General features: G+C 36.0%; 1 protein-coding gene across 1 annotated transcript in view; it reads left to right on the forward strand.

Moving 5' to 3' along the window:
* Il1rap (interleukin 1 receptor accessory protein) overlaps positions 1 to 25646 on the forward strand; it is a 132264-nt gene that overhangs the window by 74447 nt on the left and 32171 nt on the right. The window contains exons 3-6 of the mRNA XM_076868049.2: positions 6595 to 6880; positions 10679 to 10865; positions 22041 to 22206; positions 25147 to 25218. Coding sequence (XP_076724164.1) covers positions 6595 to 6880; positions 10679 to 10865; positions 22041 to 22206; positions 25147 to 25218 — 711 coding nt within the window. The remainder of the gene's footprint in view (positions 1 to 6594; positions 6881 to 10678; positions 10866 to 22040; positions 22207 to 25146; positions 25219 to 25646) is intronic.

The following is a 25646-nucleotide window of genomic DNA, read 5'->3' on the forward strand; positions in this document are numbered from 1 at the left end:
TAAAAAGCATTTACTCTTGATTTATTATGTTATTCACCCTTATTATTCACAATATACAATACCAGTCATTATGATGAATCTCAATGCCTTAATACAATATGGGTTTATTTTTTGCTCACATCACAGTCCCTTGAATGTGATATGGCATTCGTAGATAGCTCTGCTCAATACAGGGATACATACTCCTTCCTTCTTGTGATACTATCCTTTTAAAAAATATCTGCTATTAGCGGGTGCGTTGGTGCATGCCTCTTATCTCAGCTGCTCAGGAGGCTGAAAAAGGAGGATCGCAAGTTCAAAGCCAGTCTCAGCAATGGCAAGGCACTAAGCAACTCAGTGAGACCCTGTGTCTAAATAAAATACAAAATAGGGCTGGGGATGGGGCTCCACGGTCACGAGGCCTTGAGTTCAATCCTTGGTACCACAAAAAAAAAAAAAGTCTACTTTTTAGGATCTCCCTATAAGGAAAAGAGAAAGCAGCAAAGATCACATATCAGTGTTCATGTTGCGCATCCTTTCTGGGCATATTCCATTAATTAGAACAAATCACATGACCCCAACCCTACTACTGGGGATATGTAGTTTTCACATGGGCCAAGGAAGAGATAGCAGGCTTAATGTGCATCTAGCCAGTCTTTCCAGTCTATCCTTGGAATACCCAAAGTCTGTTTGATACCTCCTCCTACACTGTCTGCCTGACTGAGTACCTGCTTGTAGTTGGCAATTGCATGCTAGTTTTTTTTTTTTTTCTTTTTTTCCTATCTCCTCTTTCTTAGTCAGATCCTACTTTACAAAAGAAAAAGCTACCTTTCACTCTTCATCTGTCTTACAATCATTCATTGTTCAGGACTATGGAGACCTCCAAGGACTAAGTGACACATTGTAATAGAGGGGTCAGAAAGTCTCCATTAATAAAAGCACTGTTAACCTCTAGCAGAGCTTCCTTTTTCTCTCCAGTTTATCAGTGTTCCTGTAGCAACGAATCATGGCATTCGAACTATGATATGTGGCTCAAGTTTTTCTGATGTGAATTGAGATAAATTGCACAGTGCTGTGGCCTAATGGACGATAATTTTCATTTAAAAATTGCCCGTGCCATCATTTGATTGGGGCCAACCAATTCAGAGAAAGGAGATGCCTTTGGAAACAGCATAAGAAATGTCTTTATGAAATACAGAAAGCAGGGACATCTGATTTCATCTAGACCACAAACCTAAGATGGTGAAGTTCCAATCTGCATCTACTGTCCAACTGTCTGTCTGTCTCTTTACTCTTTTTAATCACATACTTTCTACTTAGAAATTAAAATGACTATCATACCAATACATGCCAACACATTTTTTGGAATTAAAAACCAAAATCAAGACTTCTCCTAAGAGAAAGGAGGTGCAAATGGGATGATCTGACACTGGCAATGATTTTGCCAATTGTATTATGGGATAGATAGTTCCTTCCTCATTCCTTCTTTTTATTTCTAATTATTATTTTCAAAGAAAGCATGCTTAGAGATTGTTTTAAGATCAATATATTAGAAGACCTGTACCCAAGTGATTGCATTCTTTCTGCTTAAATTTCCTGACTCCCACTAGCTATCCTCCTCAGAGGTAAGAACTTTTGAATATTTTATTTATTGCTTCTAAAATTTCCTATCTATACTTTGCTAACTAATTTGTTTATATTATTTTTCATTCACTCAACTATAAATATTTTATTTTTACTTTTAAAAGATTACAGTAAATGGGGTCTAGGGTTGTAGCCCACTGATAGAACACTTGCCTAGCACATATGAGGCACTGGGTTTGATCCTAAGCACTACAAAATAAATAAATACATACATACTTACATACATACATACATACATACAATAAAGGTATTGTATCTATATACAACTGAAACCAATTAAAAAAAACATTACAGTAAATGAGTAGTAAATACAGCTATCCCCTATTCCCTATCCATTCTTCTCTATATAATACTATTGCATATTTGGTAGAGTCAATAACCATTTAATTAATGTCTTTATATGTTAGTGAATTATGATTATGTTATCTTTCTTATTTTCTGAAGTTATTAGTTGCATTTTTCAGTATGCTTACTTAGTTTGTGTCATTTGGTAACCATTTTCATAGTTTTTGGTTACCTTTCTGTGTAATTTCCCACACCACTCATCATCAGATACTCTACCAATTTCTGTATGTTTTCTCTTTATTGCTGATTCCCATTCCTTCCGACTGTACTGTTTCATCACTAAGTCTGCTACACAGCTGTCATCTTGGTTATCTTCCCTGTCATTCTGAGGATCATTCCTTCTTTCTCTTGAATTCCCTGTTCCTGGAACGTGTGTCTTCCTCTTTCTTACTTTATTTTCTCATTTTGCTGGCACAAATGCATCAACAGCTATCTAATCAAGAGAACCCGGGAAATAAAACGACTGAGTCCTCAGGAGTCTGAAAAGGAGGACCTTCACACTTCATTGTTTCATCAGCTTTAGATTCAGGATTAGAATTAATCTTCCTTTAGATGCATTGCTCCGTTATTTTCTAGTTTCAAATCTTGTGTTTTGTAGCCAGCCCCCACACCCCATACCCCCAACCCCTTTTTACTTTCTGGTAGCCAAAACATTTTATTAGTGTAAGTCTGTTTTCCTCTTTGATGCTGGGGAATAATAGGTATAATAATAGATTATTTTAAATTTTAAAAAATGGTGTACTTTGGGTCTAGACTTTTTATTTCTTTTGATTATTTTATTAAGATTTTTCTTTTTTCTGTTTTTCCCTACTTTGGGACTTATACTATTGAATTGTTGAAATTTCTGGCTGCTCTTATAACTTTTATGTTTATTTTCTATTTTTTTCTCCTCTGCCATTTAGGGAATCCTCAACTTCCAAACGAACCATCAATTTGGGTTTTACATTTATAATATTATATCACATCACATGTATATGCTATATTACATTTATAATCATTTTTAGTTTCAACCAGCTCCTTGTTTTTCTGAATATTCCTTATTACGGCTTCTTGTTCCTCTTTTAGGAATGTAGTAGGTTCCTTTCTCTCTGAAATTAATGATAATTTTAAAAACTATTTTCTTTTTAAAAATACTCGTTTAATAATTTTAGTTTACTCAAAATTTTCTTTATTTCCCCCAAAACTACTTTTTGTAGTAGATTTTTTTTTTTCAAGACATCTTCTTGGGTTAACTGTTGTATTGAAGAAGCAATTAAGAAGTTGATTGGAAATTCTAAATGTTGGTGTGAAGCTTGTTAACCTTAAGCTTTTCTCTTGGATGATATGACTATACAATCTGTTAAAAAATCTGTGATATTAAAATTGTTAGCTCTTTCTACTTAAAAGTTGGTCAAATTACCCTGCCTGGAGGGTAAAAGTTTAGCTAACCTCATCTTGTAGCTGAGTGGGGAAAATTGTTACTAGAAGAATGAGATTGGAAAAAAAATGACACAACTGGTTTTATGCAGCTTGTATACAATTCTCTTTATTTGACCATTTTCCTTATAGCATTGGTTTTGAGGTACTTGGTTGCATCAAATTAGGATACATTATTGGCAGCGATAAAAAGCAAGTTATCTATGACTTAATGACAGAGATCTACTCTGTTACATCAGGGAACAAGCTGGGAGTGTCTTAGTTTTTGTGTTCATATTTGCCACAGCATAAGAAAGGAGAAGTTGGTAAATATACCCTAGACATTAAAACACCTACTAAAAGTGACACTCTTGCCATATTGGCCAAAGTCACACAGCTTCTCCTTACATCAGAGATTCAGAAAAGTACAATCTTATAATGTGCCTGGGAGGAGAACCAGAAATAGGTGAATGGCACTAATGACTTCTCACTTTGTACTGAAAGTTCCTGGGTCTTTTCATCATCTGAATTGTAGATCATTTTGTTTTCCAGATTTCCCCTGCAGATTTATGATATGTGTTCTGATAAAATCTGATAAACTGGCTACAACTTGCCCACTTTGATGTTTGTTTCTCATGTTCTTGCTGTTACCTGTTATTGGCATGAAAATTATTCTAGTTTTAATGCTGCTTCAAAAAGAAATGATACTGGATGTATTTATAAGCGTCATATTTATCAAAAAACCTATAGTTGTATGTTTTCTATAAACTGAATGAGCTAATTCTGCAACTTTGCAGTGTTAAAGTAAATAATGAATGTGGTAAGGTAGACTTTTTTTTTTTCATTTAAAAATATGTACTGGTATCACAGTTGTATAATGATGTAAACAACTTTTTGATCCTCCCAGTTCTCTCTATATGTTGGATTTTAAAAGGTAATTCTAATGAAAGCATAGAAAAATACTCATTTGTTGAGTCTTGAAAAAACAGTTTCATTTCCCAGAGATTTATTACTTAAATGTCATTTTTTTTCAAGTCAGAAAGATTCAAATTCTTTGCTTTCATTAAAAGTAAAATAACTACCATTTAGTTGTTCTACCAATTATCTAGTGCTACAAAAATGTTGCCTAACAATCACCAACTTAAATGGCAAAATTTCATTTTATTTGTTCCACATGTCTTTTTGCTCATGAGACCATAGGTTGCCAGGCACAGTTTGATCCAGGCTGGGCTTCCTCTGGCATCTTTGGTCAGTTGTGGAAGGACTGGACAGCTGTGCTTCTGGAGCTGTCCAGCTGCAGCAGGGCTGCCTCAGCTCTACCCCATGTGTACTCTTATTTACTAGTCGGCTTTCCAGGGCTTGTTCTCATAGTGGTGACATGATTCCAAGAGAAAGCAAAAACTGTAAAGTCTAAGGCTCAGATTGTCACACAATGGCTTTTGCTGCATTGTGTTGGCCAATACAAGTCACAAGGGGCAGCCCAAATTCAAGGGATGGGAAATAGACTTTCCCTGATTGAAAGACTCACAGTTTCAAATTGTAGAGGTTGATGACTTTGGAAGGAATTAAGGAAGGGGCCTTTAAAATATTTTTGAATAGGCTATGTCTTTCAGAATTGTCAAGTTATCATTAAAAATAATTTTGATGTTAAAATACATAACCAGGGCACATCACTGAAGGAAATTAAAGAATTGAGTGACATTTTTTTTTCTGGCCATGAAAATTTTCCTCAATGCTTATATATTAACAATTAATTTTCAACTGATACTTAACTCCTCTCATTTAGAACCAACCCATCCAATTATGAATACCTGATTTCACTGAAATTCTATATTTGACAAATACTTATAAAACTGAAAATCTAACCTGAATTGTATATGTTAAAATCATAATAAAACTCATTCCAGAAGAAACAAAGTGTTAACACTTAGAGCTTTATATATTTATTTATTTTTAGAAGAATAAGATGATGAAAAAGTGTCTGAAGATTGTCAAACATAAGAATATATTCTACTGAAGTGAAATTAGGTGTAGAGACAGTGGAATTGATACAATTAAGGAGAAAAAGAAGTATGGAATTAAGTACACTTGAAATAAAGCATCTTTATATATTTTTAGGTTTGGCATCATTGTATGGCAATCTCTATTCCGTTGGGTGTAATTAAAGGAGTGATGTAACCATTTTATTTTAAAATGACAATCATTTACCGTATGACACAATGTATGTCTTTCCATTTATTCTACTTAGCAGAAAAACTGAAATATATGGAGGACTATATAGTTAGAATGTATGTAAGGGATACAAAAAACAAATAAAGCTATCTTAATATAATTTAGAGGGGGGGGGCTTATAGGACTCCCATTACCCTTGTAATATCTTCTGTTTTTGCCCTCCACTCAGATTCCACTCAAAAGAAGTAATTATCATGTGTTTTTTTTCCTGAATCGAGTGATTATTTTTCATTATAAAAAATAAATTCTGAAACACACTGCTAATTTTGTTTGACTCTCAATCTTTGAACCATTAGCACTTTTATTCCCCAGTGAGCATCCTGGAGACCTTGACTTCTTAAGGTCTGTAGTCACGCTGCTCAGTACTGTATCCGGTAGGATCCCTGAATGGCTAGCCCAGGTGAAGTTGTAATGTAAGTGTAAAATAAATGGAATGTTGAAGATCTACTGCAAAAAGAATGCAAATGTAAAATGACTCATGAACTTTTTTCGGATATCTTGGATATACCACGGCTAAAAAATACATTATTAACATTAATTTCACCTGCTTCTTTCATGAGGCGACTGGGTATCTAAAATCATATTTCTATTGGATAGTGCAGATCCAGCCCCCAAAACAAGAGATGTGGGAGCCTAGAGAATTCTCTCTCTCTCCCAACTAGGTTATCAGTTAGGATTTCTTCCTGAGGACTTCTCTGTCTCCAGGAAGTGAGAAAGCACATGACTTCTTCTTCAGATGATATCTCCCTCAGTCCTTGTAGGGTTTCACAGGATCAAGCTATCAGATCAAATGTTTATCCAGAAGATATCCAAAAGACAATGAAGAAGTGGAAAGAAGCAATTTCTTTCACTAGTGCTGTTTATCATATGCATTTATTGGAGGGACCAGCGAAGGAGATACCTGGAAAAGATTAGGTATCCTAAAGGAGAAAGTGTCCTCTGGAGGACTTTATTTTGAAGTGACCCATCTTCCCTTTTCTTTCCTTTTGATTATTCTAGAACGCTGCGATGACTGGGGACTTGATACCATGAGGCAAATCCAAGTATTCGAAGATGAGCCCGCTCGCATCAAGTGCCCGCTCTTTGAACACTTCTTGAAGTTCAACTACAGCACAGCCCATTCAGCTGGCCTTACTCTGATCTGGTATTGGACTAGGCAGGACCGGGACCTCGAGGAGCCCATTAACTTCCGCCTCCCTGAGAATCGCATCAGTAAGGAGAAAGACGTGCTCTGGTTCCGGCCCACCCTCCTCAACGACACGGGCAACTACACTTGCATGTTAAGGTAGCCCAACTGCTCTCTCTTCCTTTAGATTCTCAGGCTTTATTCAGATGTTGAATGCACCATGAAGCTGGGGGAGGGAAGGGGGTATGTAGAGTTGTGCTTCACTTCAGTGTCTCAGCCTAGAAGGACTGAAGGATGTGCAGGGAGAATGAGCATGCCCCAGGAATATTCTCCTTGGGTGGTTTCTTTTCAGACCCCGACACTTGTTGCAGTTGTCCAAAGGTGGAACTTTGTTTATTTCCCCCCTTCCCCTGGCATTGAAACACATATCCCTAACCTGGAATCATCCACTTCCCTAGAAAATTAACAAGGCTGGGAATAGAGCCCATTTGAGTCTTTTATTCTTGGCATCTTTCAAAGTGCCTGGCCTAGAATAATTCAGAGTACCTTTATAGAAGAAAGAATATTTAGGAAACATCAAATGTATGTAAGACAGTGTTTAAATTTTTCTACTGAAATTCCCATAGGAAGCAAGTGAATACCACATTCCTGAGAATCTAAGACACTGTTTGTTAAAAAAACCTACCATTATTGCACAGTTTATCAAAACCATTTTTTCTTTAATATCTATGCAGATTTTATCTTACAACATGTCTGCTTTTCTTTTACTGCAGATTAATGTTTTTGTTTGGGAGTGGGCAACGCTTAAAAAAAAACTGAGACTCCTTCAAAGAATAATAATGTTAAGGCTTAGTTCTTTGGATACCTTTTATTTACAGTCCCTTTTACCATGATATACTTTGTTTTCAAAATTCTCATCTAAGTCATGACTTTCATTTTCATTTTTTTCTTATAATATAATTTCCTACTATTTAATAGGCATATTGTTTTACCAGAGCAGTAGTAACAAAATACAAGAGACAGTGTCCTAACCATTAGAAATTTCTTTTCTCAGAGTTCAGGAGCTGGAAGTCTAATATCATAGTTGGCAGGATGGGTTTGATTCACAGCACCTCTCTCCTTAACTTGCATATGGCCATCTTTACATCATGTCTTCGCACCAGGCTCCCTCTGTGTATGTCTATGTCCTAATGTCTTTCTGAAAGGATACTAATCATATGACACTTGACCCCCCTTTTGATCTTGTTTAAACTTACTTATATCTTTAAAGGCCCTGTTTCCAAATACAGTCAAATTCTGAAGTCAAATTCAATATATGAATTTGGTGTGTGTGGGAGACACAATTCAGCCCATAATAACTACTAATCCCATATCTTTTTTCTCTCATGTTTTATGGTTCTCTGCTTTCATAAATACAAGCTATGCTTACAAGCTATGCTATAATTACTTAAAAAGGTCCTCTATTGCAGAGAAGCCTCGGAATCACTATATCCTGAGGGTCTATGAGGCCTCTAAAGACCCTTCTGGAGCTTTCACCTGACAGTGGTTTTATTGGAGTGAATTTTAGACTGGTAGTGGGTTCCCATGGAGCATGGAAGTCAGCTGTTCCCATTATTTATGTCCCAATGCAACTTGGTATAAGTTAAAACAGATTATATTGGAAATAGCATCAGAGGAGAAGGCAGAGAATTAAAGCTGCCATTCCAGCTCTGCCACCACTTTGCTGATGAATGTAGGCAAGTTGTGTCTATATCTGTTGTCTTCATTATGAGAATTGGCCTACTTGCTCTTCAAGCTCCTCATCCTTTTTGATGATTGTTTATAATTTTTTTATCTTTACCATTTCCCAAGTGAACATTAGCAGATCCCTGGGATGGAGTCATCTTCTGTTTTCCATTAAGACTCTGGTCTCTACTGAATGATGTTCTATAGTATCTGCGTTACTTTTTTGCTTAGCTTCCCACTGCTTGCCCAGAGCAATTCCCCAAACTTTCCTAACTAACCATTTTACATCTTAAGAGTAGAGCTGCTTGGCCAGTAAGGCATGCATATACCTTTAGTGTTATTTATCAATTAAAGATTGTCTGTTACCTGCCTGCCTATCTTCCAAGTCTCCCCAGCAAAGTAAGAATTGAAATTATCTTCTGGGAGCATTTAAAAGCTTCTCTCTGGGCTAGGGTTGTGACTCAGTGGTAGAATGCTTGCCTGGCATGTGTGAGGCATCGAATACAAATAAATGAATACAATAAAGGTCCATCAACATCTAAAAAAATTAAAAAAAAAAAGCTTCTCGCTGCCCTAAGATCATTTCTAAACTGAGAATGGCCTTCAACCCAACCATGTGGAACCGTAGGGCTAGATAACTTTAAGGCCATGAAGTTAGATTCATCTTCCTATATTTTACCTTATATTCTTGCTTCAGTAATAGTCAACTTTGGGGATTGCAAAAGTCAGCCCAACCACTGTTCATCACTTTTATTCAAATCAGAACATGTATCTTTATATTCAATTGAAATATACCTTTTATAGCTTCTGCCAATAGAATCTTTGTTTTACAAGGCACAGGTCCTGCCTGCCACTCCCTTATGCCACATTCTTAGTATTGTCACAAGTTGTGTTTGGGTACTTCTCTTATTTTTGGGAATTCATGCCCTACCTCTTTCATTGTATTTAGTATCAATTCATAAGTCAAATGTTTACTATGCTTTGGTCCTATTGCCAGAAATAATGAAAAAAGGTGGAAAGTGAAAGGACTCTAAACACTTATTTTTATTATTCTATATATCATATCTTGTTTCCCTATATGTAGATAAAATTTTATATCCATTTTATTCACTTAACAAATATTTTTCATCACTTACTAAAAATTTAGAAACTACTAGATGTGATGAATATAATAAATACCAGTAATCATATGGAGCTTGTTTTACAGAGGATATAGATAGATATCTATGATATAACCATTTAGTTTTATATTATGATAAATTTTAATAATTCTTTTTGTTTTACAGAAGGTAAGGATTTATTTTGACATAATTATAAAAGCATGGAATATAATTTGCTCTAATTCAGTCCCTAGTACTTCTCCTTTCTCTCCTCTTGTTGCCTTCTCCCTACTGTACCGATGTATTATGATAAATGTCACCAAGGAAATGTTCAAGGTGCTCAATGAATAGGAGGCCTAAGCTAGATGCAGGGTAGATAAAGGATAACAGAGAAGAGGAAACACCTGTGTAGACATTATTACGTGATTTCAGTCATTCTAAGGAGATGATGTGTTTGTTTTCGCCCCTTTTTATTGGTACCAATAACAATTTTGAGTGGTTATACCATATTGTTTTTACAATCTTCCTTTTGTTTGCATTTTCTCTTGATCCTAGTGTTTTATTGCTGAGATGGCACTAGATGGACATTTTTGGGTATGTGTCATCACTATTTCCCCCTTTCCATATTTCCATCACTTGAAAAAAAGATTTCTATACCAAATTATTCTTTGCCCAAGTTGTTTTTAACATTGAGCTATGCTTAAATATTGCCATTCTTGCCTTGTTTCACCAACACTGAGTATTATTTAAAAACTTTTAAGTGAAAAACTTAAACAAACTCACATGCACACACATATTTCTCACAAAATCCCAACAGCTTACCATGGGTATCATAATCTGCCCTGTGGTTGGGCATTTTATATCCCTAATCCTTTCTCCTTTTTAAAAAGTCTAATATCAATAATGTTCAGGGTCAAGGGTAAATATTTTAGAGCATTATCAGTAGATAACTGTGTTGATATTTTTATTCTGTGATAGCAATTGGCATAAGAAATGCCTCCATAAGTCATTCAGTTTTTATAGGAACTTAACACACATAAATGAAGTCTCTACTTGGTTCACTTTAATGTGGTTGCTATATTAAGTGAAATGCAAATGAGACTACCTATTTATTGCATATTTCTTTTTTCAGGAACACTACATATTGCAGTAAAGTTGCATTTCCTCTGGAAGTTGTTCAGAAAGACAGCTGTTTCAATTCCCCCATGAAACTCCCAGTGCATAAACTGTATATAGAATATGGTATTCAGAACATCACTTGTCCGAATGTGGATGGATATTTTCCTTCCAGAGTCAAACCCACTGTCACATGGTATATGGTAAGCAAATTAGAGCACATTTTATTTATTTTTTCTTAAATGTCAGTACTTATTTGCTGAGTTAAATGTAGGAGCTGAGACTTCTCAGATTTTATAATTTCTGCTTTAATAACTTTGCACAAAACTTGCCACTTCCTCGTTTTATACTGCTTCAAAGAAAAAGGTAATAGTTGCTTTGCCTCAGCCCACTGTTTCTTAATTTACATCGCCTGGAATACCAGAACTAACTTGTTTCTGTTCACTTCCTGTTGAACACATTTTGAGAAATGTCTCCTTTTACTCACTGCCTAGTGAGGTCAGAAACTGCTGAGTCATCTGGTGAACTTCAGCTCCTTGATTTCTCAGGACTGTAATTTGGTATTTATGTGTGTCATTCTGATTTGCCCTCCTTTGTGGGCACCATCTCTCTGTGGTGTCTTCCACTTCTGAGGGATCTGGGAAGTATTTAATCAAAAAATGAAAGTGTTTGAAGGAAACACTTATGGTAGCAGGAAAGCTAACTTAAATCTCAAGTTCCCACTTACATCAAAGCCAAAAACTCAGGGTCTGCAAAACTTGGTGACAAATTATCCATGAGAACTCCTTTCAGTAATTGAATGAGAGAAGCTACCAACACCTTTGAGACTCTTATGGGAAGGCAGGGAGGGCAGCAGAAGAAGGTGACATGTTGTCTGGCCCACCTGAGAGCAGGAGGCCCCAAAAGAACCACAAGTGCTCATGGGAAAGTACAGCAGGCCAACTCAGGAGCAGCAGCTGAAATTAGGAGAGGATTTACTGGGAAAAGACAGGTGCAAATAGTAAGAAGCTCTGATGGGGTTGGAGCCATTCTAGTGCCTTATAACTCTAAAAAGTTAATAGATACACAGAAGAGAAGCAGCTACGTAAGGCCCTAAGTTTGATCCTCATCATTCAGGAAAAGGAGGAAATGAATTAGATTAGGACAATGTAGAGGAAGGAAAAAGAAAGGACTTGCAAAAAATGGAGGAAGGGAATAGTCAGGACATCCCATGGCAGAGCCACCATAAATTTGGAGAGGAATCTTTAAGTTAGTAAATTCTGCCATATTCTAAAGTCCAGAAAAAAAAAAATAATTTGACATAAAAAATGATGAACAACAGCAAAAACAAGCAAGCAAGCAAGCAAACAAACAAAAACCCAAGGTAAAATCCTATTCAGAACTATAAGAAAAAGTAGACAGAATAACATCTATGCAGAAAAAGAAGGTATGTCAGAAGTCTGTATTATTACCTACTTCAAAATGAGCTAAAAGACATTAAGAGAAATCACAACAAAATTGAAAGAATAATATAAATAAATACAATTAGAAAAGTCTAGAAATGACATAACTCACTGAAAACTTACAATGAAGAAAATATTGTTTCAGAAATGCAGGTAAACTGAGGAGTGTGTGTGTGTGTGTGTGTGTGTGTGTGTGTGTGTATGTATGCACGAACCTATATAAGTATGTTCCATTCTGTTGAACTGATAGAATACTCTATTCCCCAAACCTCCCTTACCCACCTACCCCAGCAGAAGTGTGCACACATGGTCACACACACAAACATACCATACATAATGCCCGATGATTGGTAGGAAGTAAAAAGGAGAAAACTTTTTAAAGTAAGAAATAAATAATGAATAAAATAAAAAAGGTTAAAGTAGCTATACAAATATCAGATAAAGTGGACTCTAAGACAATGAAGATTACCAAAGATAAAGAGGACATTCTGCAATAGTAAAAAGGTCACTTCGTTGGAGGCATAAAAATAGTAACAGTAAATGTGCCTTTTAAAAATGCTTTAAAATACATGAATTAAGAGTTGACAGAATTCAAGAGAGAAATAGACAATTCCACAATCATAGCTGAAAAAACTTAAATTCTCTTAAGTGTTAATGAAACAACTTAGGAATTAACTTAAAGAAAGTGTTAACTATTAGCCAAAGGTGTGCAATTTGAACTTGAATAAATATAGTGCTTGCAATGGTTTTAATTCAATGAAGTAAGTTCTAATTCATAAGTTTATAATGATATTTGTAAAAATTTTCATTACTCGCATTTGAATACTGACAGGAAATCAGTTTATTGTCTGGAAACCTAGTAAACAAAGAAAAAATAATTTAATGTTCATTCTGATTTTCTTGGAAGAAATATACCATTTGTAATGAAATGGTGCAGAAAAGTATGTTTTATATAAACATCCCTACTAATAAATGAAGGAAAAATCATAGATTTGAAACACCACTTTGCAAGTCCCAGTTGGTTAATAAATCTAAGCATTAAGCATCAATGATTGTTAATGTCCCAAAATGATAAACCACTAGATATTTTTCTTCTAATAGAAGAACACAGTGTTAGCTATAATCTTGTCAAATGTATTGATCAAGTCTTTAAATACTGCTGATATTTTGCCAGAAATCTAAAGAATATAAGAATATATTGAGGAACCCTATGAGTTTGCAGTTGGCAAAATCCAGACTGTGTGAAACTCTACAGGCCAAATATGCTGGGTGATTCAACGTGTAAGAAAAGGAAAGATGTGGAGGAGAAATGTCTTAAGAAACATGACATTAAAAGAAGCATATAAGACATTTAAAAAGTGGATGATACTATAACATCTAAGGATGTACACATAGGTGATAAAAATGATCAATGAAAACAAAGAAGTGATTTTACTATGAAAGTATAGATAGTCACTACTTCTGTGGACAGAGAAGTAAAGAAAGTGTGATTGACATGGGACACATGGAAGGCCTTCAAGGGTGATTGGCAAAGTGCTATTCCTGGACTTGACTGGTGCTTACCAAGATGTTTGCTTCAAAGTAATTCATTAACTCATACGAATGTTTAGAGTGGATTTTTTTTGTATATGATTTATTGTATATGTTTTATTGTATAATAAAGTGATTTAAGAGTAAGGGAGAACTTGAGAAAAGGAAGGAGGGTGAAAGGAGAAGAAGAGGAAGGGAGAGAGAGGGAAGGGTAAGGAGAGGGAGAGGCAGATTGATTTAAGAACTTCCCAACCCTGCAAAGTCCTTAGTTGAACTCTGTTCATTCAAGTGAACTGTACAACAAATTGTGAGAAAATCTGACAATTCTGAACTCATAATACTGATGATATCAGTGAATTATTATTTTTTTAAGCTTGATAATGGGACAGTAGTTATACTTGCTGAGAGAGTCTTATGATTTAGCAATATAAACAGAAATATTTGCAAATAAAATTTTATGATCTCTGTGATTTGTCTCAAAATAATTTTGGGGGAGTGAGTGGGTATAGATTAAATAGAACATAGGCTGATACTTGTTAGGGCTAGTAAGGATATAAAGGCTCATTTTATGTTTTCTTTGTAATTCTCCCTAGTATGAGACAATTAAAATTGCATAGATGATTAAAATAATAATATTAACAATTTTATATGAATAAGTGTAATATATATTCCAGTTTAAATATGTTGATCTATTTACTCTGCAGTCAAGGCCTTTAACCTTGTGTGCTTTTTCAGTTTTCCTCCCATACAAATGCACTCATTTTCTCCTCTCCTTTTTCCTCATGCAGTGCCCCTGCCTAGAATGTTCTTCTTTTAAAACAGATTAAATTCTACTTGCTACATGAATTGTTCCTTGGTTTCTCCATCTGGAAATCACTTTTTCCATATACACTCAGAGCTATTTATTTATATCTGTTTTCACTGCATTTATTTTTCTGTAGTCATTAATTCCTGTATCCATTCCACATCCACTATCTGAAGATCACTTGTGTTCACTGTAATGTGCCAGAAGTCTGGGGGAAAAGAGACAGATGTCCAGCTCTGAAATCTCAAAAGAGTGCACAATTTAACATGGATGAGTTCATAAGAATAATTTCTGTCCTTATCAAAAGTAGAACTTAAATTTCACAACCATGATAAAGAGGAATTGCTGGTGGTTTTAAGAAGAGGAAGAGCATGTGTTCTGTTTGTTCATGGAAGAGGAAGAGCATGTGTTCAGCTGTTTCTTCAAAGTAATACCATATTCAGTGATTCCTTGGTTTTATATTTTCCTCTCTGGAAGAGGATTGGCGCTATGAACTATGGCAGGGAATAGTGAAGGAGACACTGAGGAATAAATAGTGCATTTAATAAATGTCATATTAAGTTAGAGATTTCTGCAAGACATCTGGGTGGCAGTGACTAGCAGATAGTGGTTGCGTACTTTTGGGTCTGGAGCTTGAGGGGAAAAGCAGAAGTGGTGATAGAGAATTGGATGCATTTCTGTGATGGTGTTGAAGCCCTTAAAAAGGCTATATAAAGTGAGAAGAGAAGCCAGCCAAGGTCAAACTCTAGAGAGATTATTCATGAGGTGAATGGAAGATAAAGTCTGGAGAAGAGACTGAGAAAAAAAAATGTCACTGCCATAAAACCATTGTTGTGGCGGACAGCCAATAGCGTGTGGGTGACTGAAAAAGACAATCAGCAAGCAGACACCTTTCTGTCTTCTACTCCTGATGCCTCTTATGCTGTTTTTTTTTTAAATTTATATCTTTGCATAATTGAATGACACCTTTGATCGTACAAGTTCTGCCATCATGGGAACAAAGTCAAGGGTTTCATTTGCTGCACACTCCTGTTGCTGTACAGTAGGGCTGGTTTTGCCTTCATGCTCTATGTTCTAAGTCGGCTGCAAGCACCCACTTAGGTATCTTGGCCCCACTATACCAGTTCTCTTTTTGTTGAAGTACCTACCTTGAAATTGTAGAAATGATCTTTTTTGGTAATACAAATTGCCGCAGTCTGGCTGGGCACAAATCACGAGCCACTGAAGCAGGAACAAACTTTATTTTTGAACTGCAAGAAGAAACCTCACACACGCTCCTCAGGAATTCTCCCGAATGCCACGCGGCTCCTCCAGGAACCCCGCAGCCGGAAAATTTTCCCCCGGTAAACCCTCCTCCTGCACTTCCCCAACCAATGGGAACTCTCAGGGAATCCCTGGAAATCCCCACGAGAGCTCAAAAGTAGTGCGAGAACTCAAAAGTAGCGGCAGAGGCGGATAGGATAGTAACGCCTCGCCTGTCAATCAATACTGTTGGCAAAATGCCAGGGGCCATACAGACTCCGCTGGCTCTCAACATCAAATAAGTCTACAAAGGTTAAAAGTTACATTAATTATAATCAGTTCTAGCAATTTTGCTTTTTTTTTTTTTGTTGTTGTTATCTGTAAGCAGAAAGAATACTGCTGAATTGAAAGGAGGGAGAGGAAACTTATAATCTCAGATTTTACTAGTGTAAGGCAGCGTGGTAGGTGACACATGTAATCGTACATAGTACTCATCAAAATTCTGTAACATAGATGCCACCTTTTAATAGATTAGGAATGGGAGACTCAGAAAGGTAAATGATTATTGTTAACATCTATTGAGCCCAGGGACTGCATTCTGAATGCTTTATTTTACTCAGTCTCTCAATATCTTTTATGAAGTAGATTCTCTTTTTTTACCACTGTAGTTAAGGAAACTGAGGTATAGTGTAGTTGAGCAATTTGTCAGAGGCCACAGGGCTAGGAGCCAAGCTTCAACCCGTGTGTTAAGAATCCACACTTCTGCATTATCTTCCATAATTTAATCAAAGTCATCCAGCTGCAGATGGGAGTCTGGGATTTCAGGCAGGTCTGTGTGGTCTCTGAGCTCACACTGTCTAGGACTGATATACAGGCTGGTTCAGTCTTTACTTACGGAGTTTCAGCACTTGGAAGACAGGCAATCTTTGAATAACAAATCAAACTTTGGGCTGGACTGAGACCTAGGAAAGCCTGTAGAGGGCCCAGGGAAATCAGAAGGGTATCTAATAAACTGAGATTGGAAGAAACAGAAAACCCAATGTTTATATTTCAGAAATGCAGAGGAAATGGGACAGGATTTCTTTTCTGCTCTCTGCATGTCTTCTTTTTCTCTTTCCTCCTCCTTTCGGCATGGCAGGGATCCTTAATTCAGGATCCAGAATTCACGGTTCTCTCATTCAACAATCCTGTGGGGTAAATTGATGTGCAATAAATGTTTGTTGAATAAAGCCAGGTTTCCTAACCAGCCTGAAAAAACAAACCATGGTTGGTGAGTGATCTGGTGAATTTCAAATAGCCAGTTTGTCACAGAACTTCTGAAACACAATATGTATATAAATGGGAGACTGCCTGTTTATTCACACAGGGACTTCCAAACATGTTAGCAGGAAGGACAGAGGTAAGTGATCCTGTTGGTGTTGTTTTTATTGTTAGATTTATTTAAAGAAATGGGTTTTAATATACAGAAAGCCTTCCTCACTTGCATATTTCTGGATTAATTCTCTTCCTCATTGTTGTAGTTGGATATTTGAAAGTTCATGTTAGAGAGATACGAGCAAAAACAAAGGCAACTTTCCCTCTTCCCTGAGGATCAGGAGAACGCTTTATTGGGTGTTTTGTACATTACATTTGTGGCAATTGCTGAAATACTCTCAGCTGCCATTTAGCAGAGTGAGAGACATTCTGGATATTAATTTTTAAAGAACTGATTGTTCTCATACCCATTGTGATCATTAAAATGGGTGTGTTGCCTTCACTTGTCATTTTGGGTATGAAATTAATCCAGACTGGTCAGGTATTGTTTGTGGATTGCTTTCAGAAACTAGGAAAATCTTTGATTTTTTTTTTTCTGACAAAGTTCCATCAGGAAAGAACATTTCTAAAAAGCATCAGTCCAAGTCTTTTCATTGGCATAGCATGTCTTGTTGGGAAGTTAGTCCAAGGTCTGTGTAATAGACTTTATTTTTTAAATGCTTGCTTCAATTTGGTTTGACAATTTGGCTAGATTGATTCTTTCTTTCTCCTTTCCCTATAGTCTCTATAGAATAGAGTGATTCTCAATTTTTGGCATGAAGTTAGTGGCATCATATTCTCTTTTAGAGCTATACACTCATAATTCTACATATACATATATGCATGACGTTATTTTATATACTTTTAGATCCTCTGAGGACCAAGATTCATCACTTAAATAAAATTCAGTTTAAGCAAATGTCTCTGAAGCCTTGAGGCTGAATCATACCAAATGAATTACCTACTGTCTATTTTGATAGAACTTAATTTATATCTCATCTTTGTTCTGGTAGCAGTTGTCTTTCTCTTCTGCACTAGGTAGTGAGCTCTTTTTCCTTTTCTTTCCCCTAAATAGCAGTCACACAGCACAAAACTGAGCCAATATATATTGCACTTAGGAATTGATTGAATAATTTAATGAATTAGGCTGAACTGTAAAATTCCATGAGGGAAAGTGCCACTCTTGTTTTTACTGACTGTTATACACCCAGCCCCTAATAGTGCCTGGCACAGAGAAAGGACTTTGTAAATATTTATAAACATTGGATGACTTAGCTCTGTTTATTGGAAAAGACTGGTTTATAGAACTCTTCTGACACTTCATGGCAAAATGTAATGTATTTTATCCCAACTTAATCTTGGACACAAAAACTTCAGTAGCTATTCCTGACTCTTCAGATCTTATATCTTAATTAAACTCTTTGTATTCTTATTCCCACTTCCCCTATCCATCCTGTAACCCACCACCCATGTCTTATCTTCCACATGCTTACTACCACTTACCTACTCCACATGTCTTGGAGCTTTGCTTCTTCCAGACACATTTTTGATGGTGCAACACAAATGTATTGAGCTCCATGTGCCAGACATTGGGCAAGTTGCAGACCATGGAGAATAGTGCTCCTTCACGTCCTCCTGGCCCCTGTAGGAGTTAGTTTTCTAGAGGAGGAGGCATTCTCTATAAAAACAAAGCATCATAATGAAATAATTTTAAGTATTAACAAGGAGGGAAATAATACTAGGAGAGTTGCAGGTGAGTTCTTCATACTTTTCTCTATGTCTGGAGGGGTTTTCTTTCCTGTCTTCTGGTAGCTATTAATATACTACTTATCCTTTAAGAACCAGCCTAAGTCTTCCCTCTCCATTAGGTTTTGTTCTTTTTTTTTTTTTTTTCAGTGTTTTTGATTTGGTCTTCAGGTACTCCCTGCCTCTGTGTGCTTTCCATTGTCTTATGAATACCGGTAAGTTATGAATCCCTGTGAGTTAGGAGACATGTTTTTAACATTTTTTTGTGTGTGTGCATTCACACAGTTCTTTGTGTGTTGTGGTTTCTTGAATAGAAACACTTACTTCACTGTGACATTCCCTTGATCACAGCCTTCCTCTCCCCATACGCTTCATTTCCGTCCAAAGGTCTCAGAGTCATTTCCTGTGCTCTTCTTTACCTGTATGTCGTGGTTTGTTATTACAGCAAATGTTATGTGGTTGAAAAGTTGCTCTTCTATTTCACTTCTCTCTTTTGGGTGCAGAATGAGGAACTGATGGGTCAATTAGGAGGACTTTATCTTCTAGTTAGCTAAGTATTTGCTTCATTGAAGAAATTCACTTGCCATTAATTCATTTCTTGCTTTTGGAAATATGGAAATATGTTTTGTATTCTTTGAATACCCAACTCTTTGTTCATGTCCATTTTCTTCTGATTTCTGAAATCATTATAAAATTTGCAGACTTTTGTTTTTCAGGATTTATTTCTATGTTCAAAAACATCTGTGTGTCTTAGGAGTATGTGCTAGAAATGGAGCTACTTGTAAGAAAAAGAATTCACCAGACACTACAGGCTGAAGTTCATTTGCATTTATAATTTAATAATGTCTTGACATCCCCCAACACCACACATACACACATTAATCATTTATGTTCTTAAAATTATGTAGATGTCATAGCTTTAAAACAGCTATAAAATGTTCCTTTTACCACCTTCTTATACAATGCTGTTGAGGGTCTTGTGTGGTAGTATATGCCTGTAATTCCAACACCTCGGGAGGCTGAGGCAGGAGGATTGCAAGTTGGAGGCCAGCATCACCAACTTTGCAAGACACTGTCTTAAAAAAGAGAAAGGAAGGAAGGAAGTTGGTTGGTTGATCGATTTTAAAAAGGGATTGAAGATGTATCTCAGTAGCAGGTTGCTCTTGAGTTCGGTCCCCAGTACTCCACCAACAAAATGCTGTTGACAAGTTCATTAATAATGCTTGACTTTTTATCCTGAAAAAATCTGCTTTTTTAGTTTATCACTAATTTCAGGAACCAGCCTGATTAAAGTGACAGAGCCAATCAAACTATTAACACTGGAGCTGACTCCAGGCATAGAATAAGTGCAGGGCCACTGTATGAAGTGAGGACACAAGTATCAAGTGGGATTAAAAGCAATGGCTTTGAAACAGATAAATTTGAGTTTACAACTGAAACAAATAGATCCAATTTTCACACTACCTACTGCTATGACACTGACTGTCATAACTTACAGACCCCATTTCCTCATCCATAAAGTAGGGATAAGAACACTGCTAACTTTTTTGAAAAAGAATCAGATAATACACTGCATGTTAAGTGCGTGTTTCAGTATATTCTTTATAGCATCAACTCACTGCTGGGGAGAGTTGCTCATTCTTAGTTAAGAAACCAGTGAAAGACCTTTTTCAGCTGTGTGGAACTAGGTTTCAGCTCCGTACTGTGCTATCTCTGAGATCTCTTTATCTGTCTGTCTCATTTTTTTTTTTCTCTCTGTGAAACTGGAGCATATTCAGTCTGATGTGTCTACTTCACAGGGATTTAAGAACAGCTAAGCTAACAAATGAGAGAGAAAAATATCTTTGAACTGTTTAAATGAAAGGTGCCACAAAAATCCAGTAGCGTTCTATATACATTCTAAACTCTGTTTAAACTCAATCTGACATAAATTCGTTATCAGAGTGTGGTTCTTTGTGGCTTTATACTTTGTGTGTAACCTCAGGGTACTAAAATCTTCTGCTGACGTGACAAGTGTCCAGGAGCAGTGCTTAGTCAAACAGGAGAAGCTGCAGTATGAAAAGCTAACCTGAACAGACAGCATCATCCTCCTCTTGATGACCTTCTCCATGAAGCAAAAGTTCAGGGCTGTCTTTAAAAGACACATTTCCTGTATCACAGAATTGCAAAATGTGCCACTTCGGGAAATTGCCATATTTCAAAATACATGCTCCAGGATTTGAAGAAAGAAAACCTCAAGCATACAAGAATCAAATATGTGAGGCCAGGAAACTGAGTACACACCCCAGTAACAGATTCTCAGCATGTAAAGATCTAAAGTTCCTTAGAGATTACCTAATCTTTTTTCCCATTCATGAATCATTGATGCTTAAAAGAAAAATAAAGTTTTTTGAAAAGTAAATATTCATCATGTATTTCTGCCTCAGAGGATATATGGATGTTTTTCAATTGTGTGTGTGTGTGTGTGTGTGTGTGTGTGTGTGTGTGTGTATATATATATATATATAAAATATTGCAGTTGCTCAAGTTTTCTTAGTCATTTTTAAAGATTATATATATATATATATATATATATATATATATATATATATATATATAGAGAGAGAGAGAGAGAGAGAGAGAGAGAGAGAGAGAGGGCGGGGGGGGGGATAGAAAGCAGGACTTGAGTTAGTACAATCTCAACATTTAACCATCAACTCATATGAAAATATGAGTTAGGAGCAGAAATAAACTCTTAGATAAAGCTGATGAAAAAAGCTTTGGTTTTTGGATTTGGGAGTCTATGATGGTCAACTGTGAAAATTGGATAAAAGAGTAGCAATGACTGATGTAGCAATTCTACAGGGTTACCAAGAATGCCAAAATCAGACATCTTAAATTGGAGCCTAGTTTATCAGATAACAATGGCTTGATTCCTGAATTAATATAATCACTGAAAAAACTATAGAACATTATACTTGTTCTCTTAAGCAGGACTTGTAGTCGCTCAAGTTTTCTTAGTCATTTTTTAAAAACCTTAACCCTGCTTCACTATAAACATGAGACTATGAGAATTTGAATGGTGGATTCTGAGATAGGAAGCCTATGCTTTTGAAATCATATCTCAGTTTAGTGTTTTCATTTCTCTTTTGCAGAAATGTTAAGGACATTTATTCCACATGTTCTTTGCAGAAACATCATCCAGATACTTGACTAAAACAGTTTTGTAAAAAGTGCTGCATAGATATTTGAATGCTCTGTGCAAATTTAGATATGAGAGCATTTGTGTTCATTTGTTTTCTATGCATGTATCTAACGAGTTACATCTTTTCTTCTTCTAGGGTTGTTATAAAATACAGAATTTTATTAATGTATTACCTGGAGGCATGAACTTGAGCTTTCTCATTCCCTTTATTTCAAATAATGGGAATTACACATGTGTTGTCACGTATCCAGAAAATGGGCGTACCTTCCATCTCACCAGGTCCCTGACTGTAAAGGTGGTAGGTAAGCATGACTTGTGTTGAGTACACATGACAAATGCAATTATAATATTTTGGTTATTAATTATTTATTACATTTAACAAATAAAAGACTTCTTTTGCTCACTACTGCAGTTCCATGTGTATTGTAAGCATCCAATAATTGTTGGTTGACTGAATATGTGAGTGAATGAAGTAAAGCACATGGGAATGAAAGTGTACTAGATAGACTGGTGTTTAAATTATATCACCTCTGCTTTATAGTGACATGACTTGGTTTTGGTCAAGATTTCAGTCTCCTAATCTATACTCTAGGACTACCTAGCTCTCCAAATAACTGAGAATATTAGAAATAGCATATATGTGTGCAGTTCCAGGCAAGCAGTGGAGACTTACTGAATGGTATTAATTTTATCATCAAAAAAGTATTTTTCTTGAATTAAGTAAACTATGTCTTTCTATGTATTGAAATTTCTGTTGTTATTGGTTGCCGTAGGTATTAGCTAGCAGTGTTCAACCATTATTTTGCACTGAGAGAATAGTTGGTAAGAAATAGGGGGAAAAAATGGATGATCCTAGACAGAGTCAAGACTCCTATCAAACCCAGAGATCAAGAGAACTAGTATCATGTGGCTTTAGGGGTTAAGCCCTAAATACCACCATCTCTACTGTGCTCAAAATGATGGCGTATTAGAGAGAAACACTGAGTCCCAGCAACTGGAAGTGACCTGTTTTGATACTCCATTAAGTGGAACAAGTAATTCTAAATGCAGGTCAGTGCTCAGGAATTTGTCAGTTAGTCTGACACCAGATTCACTGTAAATTAGAAAAAAAAGGTTTTAACACAGTGCAAGTAAAATTCAAATGAAATAATTTTTTAATCACTTCTTTGTTTACTTTTGAAATAATTCTGAGGTTGGGATTAATTCAGGACAAAAAGGAAGACTAAATTTACAGTCTAGCATGAGAGGATTTTAGAAGTCAAATGAATTAATTATCTAAGCATATATTCATCTCAGCAGTTGTTTCTAATATATGTACTTCAATGTGTCAGTTTTTAGAAAGTTGGGAACAGGTATACTTAGTCATCCTGATTTATAGATATAAAATTTGACCAAGAGGGGTGAAATGGTTCTGAACATTGAAGCAACACAAATTCATTTTTTAAAACTGCAAAACATTGAATATTTATTATATATCACTAGGAGATTACTTAATTCATATTTTTAAATTTATTCCTCAAACTGAAACTCTGAAGTAAGTTTTATTTATCCTTAGTTAAGGAAAACTTGCTTTCAAAGATTAATAAAAATTTGTCTTCCTAGAGTTAGCATGTGACATGGCCAAGATCTGGCCACTGAATCTTTGACCCTTAAAACCACCTCCAAGGTATTTTTTTCTTTCAACTTATGAATATAGATTATTATAAAAAGTAGTACTCCCAACATTTATGTACTCCCAACATTTATCTGATATCTCATTATTACTTAGACATATGGGCTATCATTAATTTTTTTTTTAAATTTCTGCTGATCTCTGCATTCGTATTATATTTATTTAACCAGGCCCTATGTTAGACACTGAGCATTTTGAGGAGAAATATTTAGATAATAATCATAACTAATAATCATGGGTTACAAATTGAAAATATATACTACTATCATGACATATTTTTGATCTAAAATTAATTTGGCATTTCAAAAAGAAAAGGAAATATATAGAGAAGAAATAATGAAGACGTGAAAGCAGTTAATTGTAATGTAGTATGGAAACGTATCTCATGTAAGCCTCAGAAGTCAAGAACACTGTTTAAACCTTCTATCCTGAAATATGGAGGAAACTCAATATGTGTATTTGTTTCTTTGTAAAGGAAAACCTGTTTCTATTGGCAACACTTCTGTGACCAAACGTGTGAATTTTCCACACCAAGCAATTCTCCAATTCTCTGTGGACACCATCTGTGCTTCCTACAATTTAATTCTGTTTGATACTAACTACTTGGAGCTAGGACAGACCCCACAGGTTAAGGTTCAGTCCCTCAGAACTGCCTCAGTCCCTCATCAGAAGCCAGTTGCAAGCAGTGTGTCCCCAAGTCACCCATGCTAGGGTCCTACTTGCTTAGACACTGAGGATTCCCACAATGTCCTCCTCTGGATCCGTGATCTTATGTAATGACTCGCAGTGATCACTTTACTTATATTTACTAGTTTATTTAAAAGGATTCAAATGAACAGCCAGGTAAAGACATATATAGGGCAAGATTTGAAGGATCCTGAGCGAAGGAGCTTCTGTCTCCATGGTATTGGAGTATACCATCCACTTTCCAGCCTCACATAGGGATGTATTTACTAACCAGGAGGCTCTCCAAACCTCACTGCTTAGGGATTTTATGCAGGTTTCATTATATAGACATGATTGACTTAATCATTGGCCATCAGTGATTTATTCAATCTCCAGCCCTTGTCTCCTTTCTGCACGTTGGGAGTTGGGGCTGAAAGTTTTAGCTTTTTAATTTTGGCTGGGAATATCTCTTGATCTGAAGTTATCTAGGGACTTACACCATGAGTCATCAAACTAACATACATAAAGATATCTCACTCCAAATACACCAGGAGTCTTACAAGTTCTTGAGTCAAGAACTGGGGACTTACATCAAATAACTAGAGACAAAGACAAATGATGCTCATATTACCCATAAACACTAAAATATTACAAAGGTTTTAGGAATGCTATATCAGGAATTGGTAGCAGAGACCAAATACATATTCCCTATTATGTTACACTTTGCTTGTTTTAAATGAAATGTAGTAATTGAGTTCATATTAGACTAAAACTATGTGCCTTCTTAAGAATTGAAAAATTGTACCAGGAAAATTGGAAAGGCTTCACAGGTTTTGGAATAAGACTGCAGGATTTAACACTATCTCTCTTTTTTTTTCTTTATTTTATTTTCTGTCCATCACAGGCTCTCCAACAGATGCACTACCCCCCCAGATCTATTCACCCAATGATCGTGTGGTCTATGAGAAAGAACCAGGTAAAATTATAGCTGTGCCTCTAAAATTCACTGAGATTCTCTTAATTACAAAAAATAAAAGGAAACTTTAGTACAAGACAATAAGGACTATTATAAAGAAATACATGAATTTGAACTGAAATGTTGGCAGTTCTGGGGATCAGCTACTTCACTGATCTCAAGGGCAGCTCGGGGAATCTTTGCTTCTCTGTCAGCATCTGCTCCCTTCTTCTGCTAGCAGTTTTCTTCTGCTGATTGGTGATTTCTGCGTGATGCAAACTTGACTTTGCACAGGGTTTTGGCTTACTGAGGATGCAACAAGAACATAGGACATCCTTCAAGTTTCTGCTCCACTATAAAAAGGGCAGAGGATGAAACTTGGAGACAGGACCGTGGCTCTCAGAGGTCTAAACTGATAGAGCTAATACACCTAGATTCAGAACACCACA

Source organism: Callospermophilus lateralis, chromosome 10 (assembly GCF_048772815.1).
Source record: "Callospermophilus lateralis isolate mCalLat2 chromosome 10, mCalLat2.hap1, whole genome shotgun sequence".
Lineage (NCBI taxonomy): Eukaryota > Metazoa > Chordata > Mammalia > Rodentia > Sciuridae > Callospermophilus > Callospermophilus lateralis.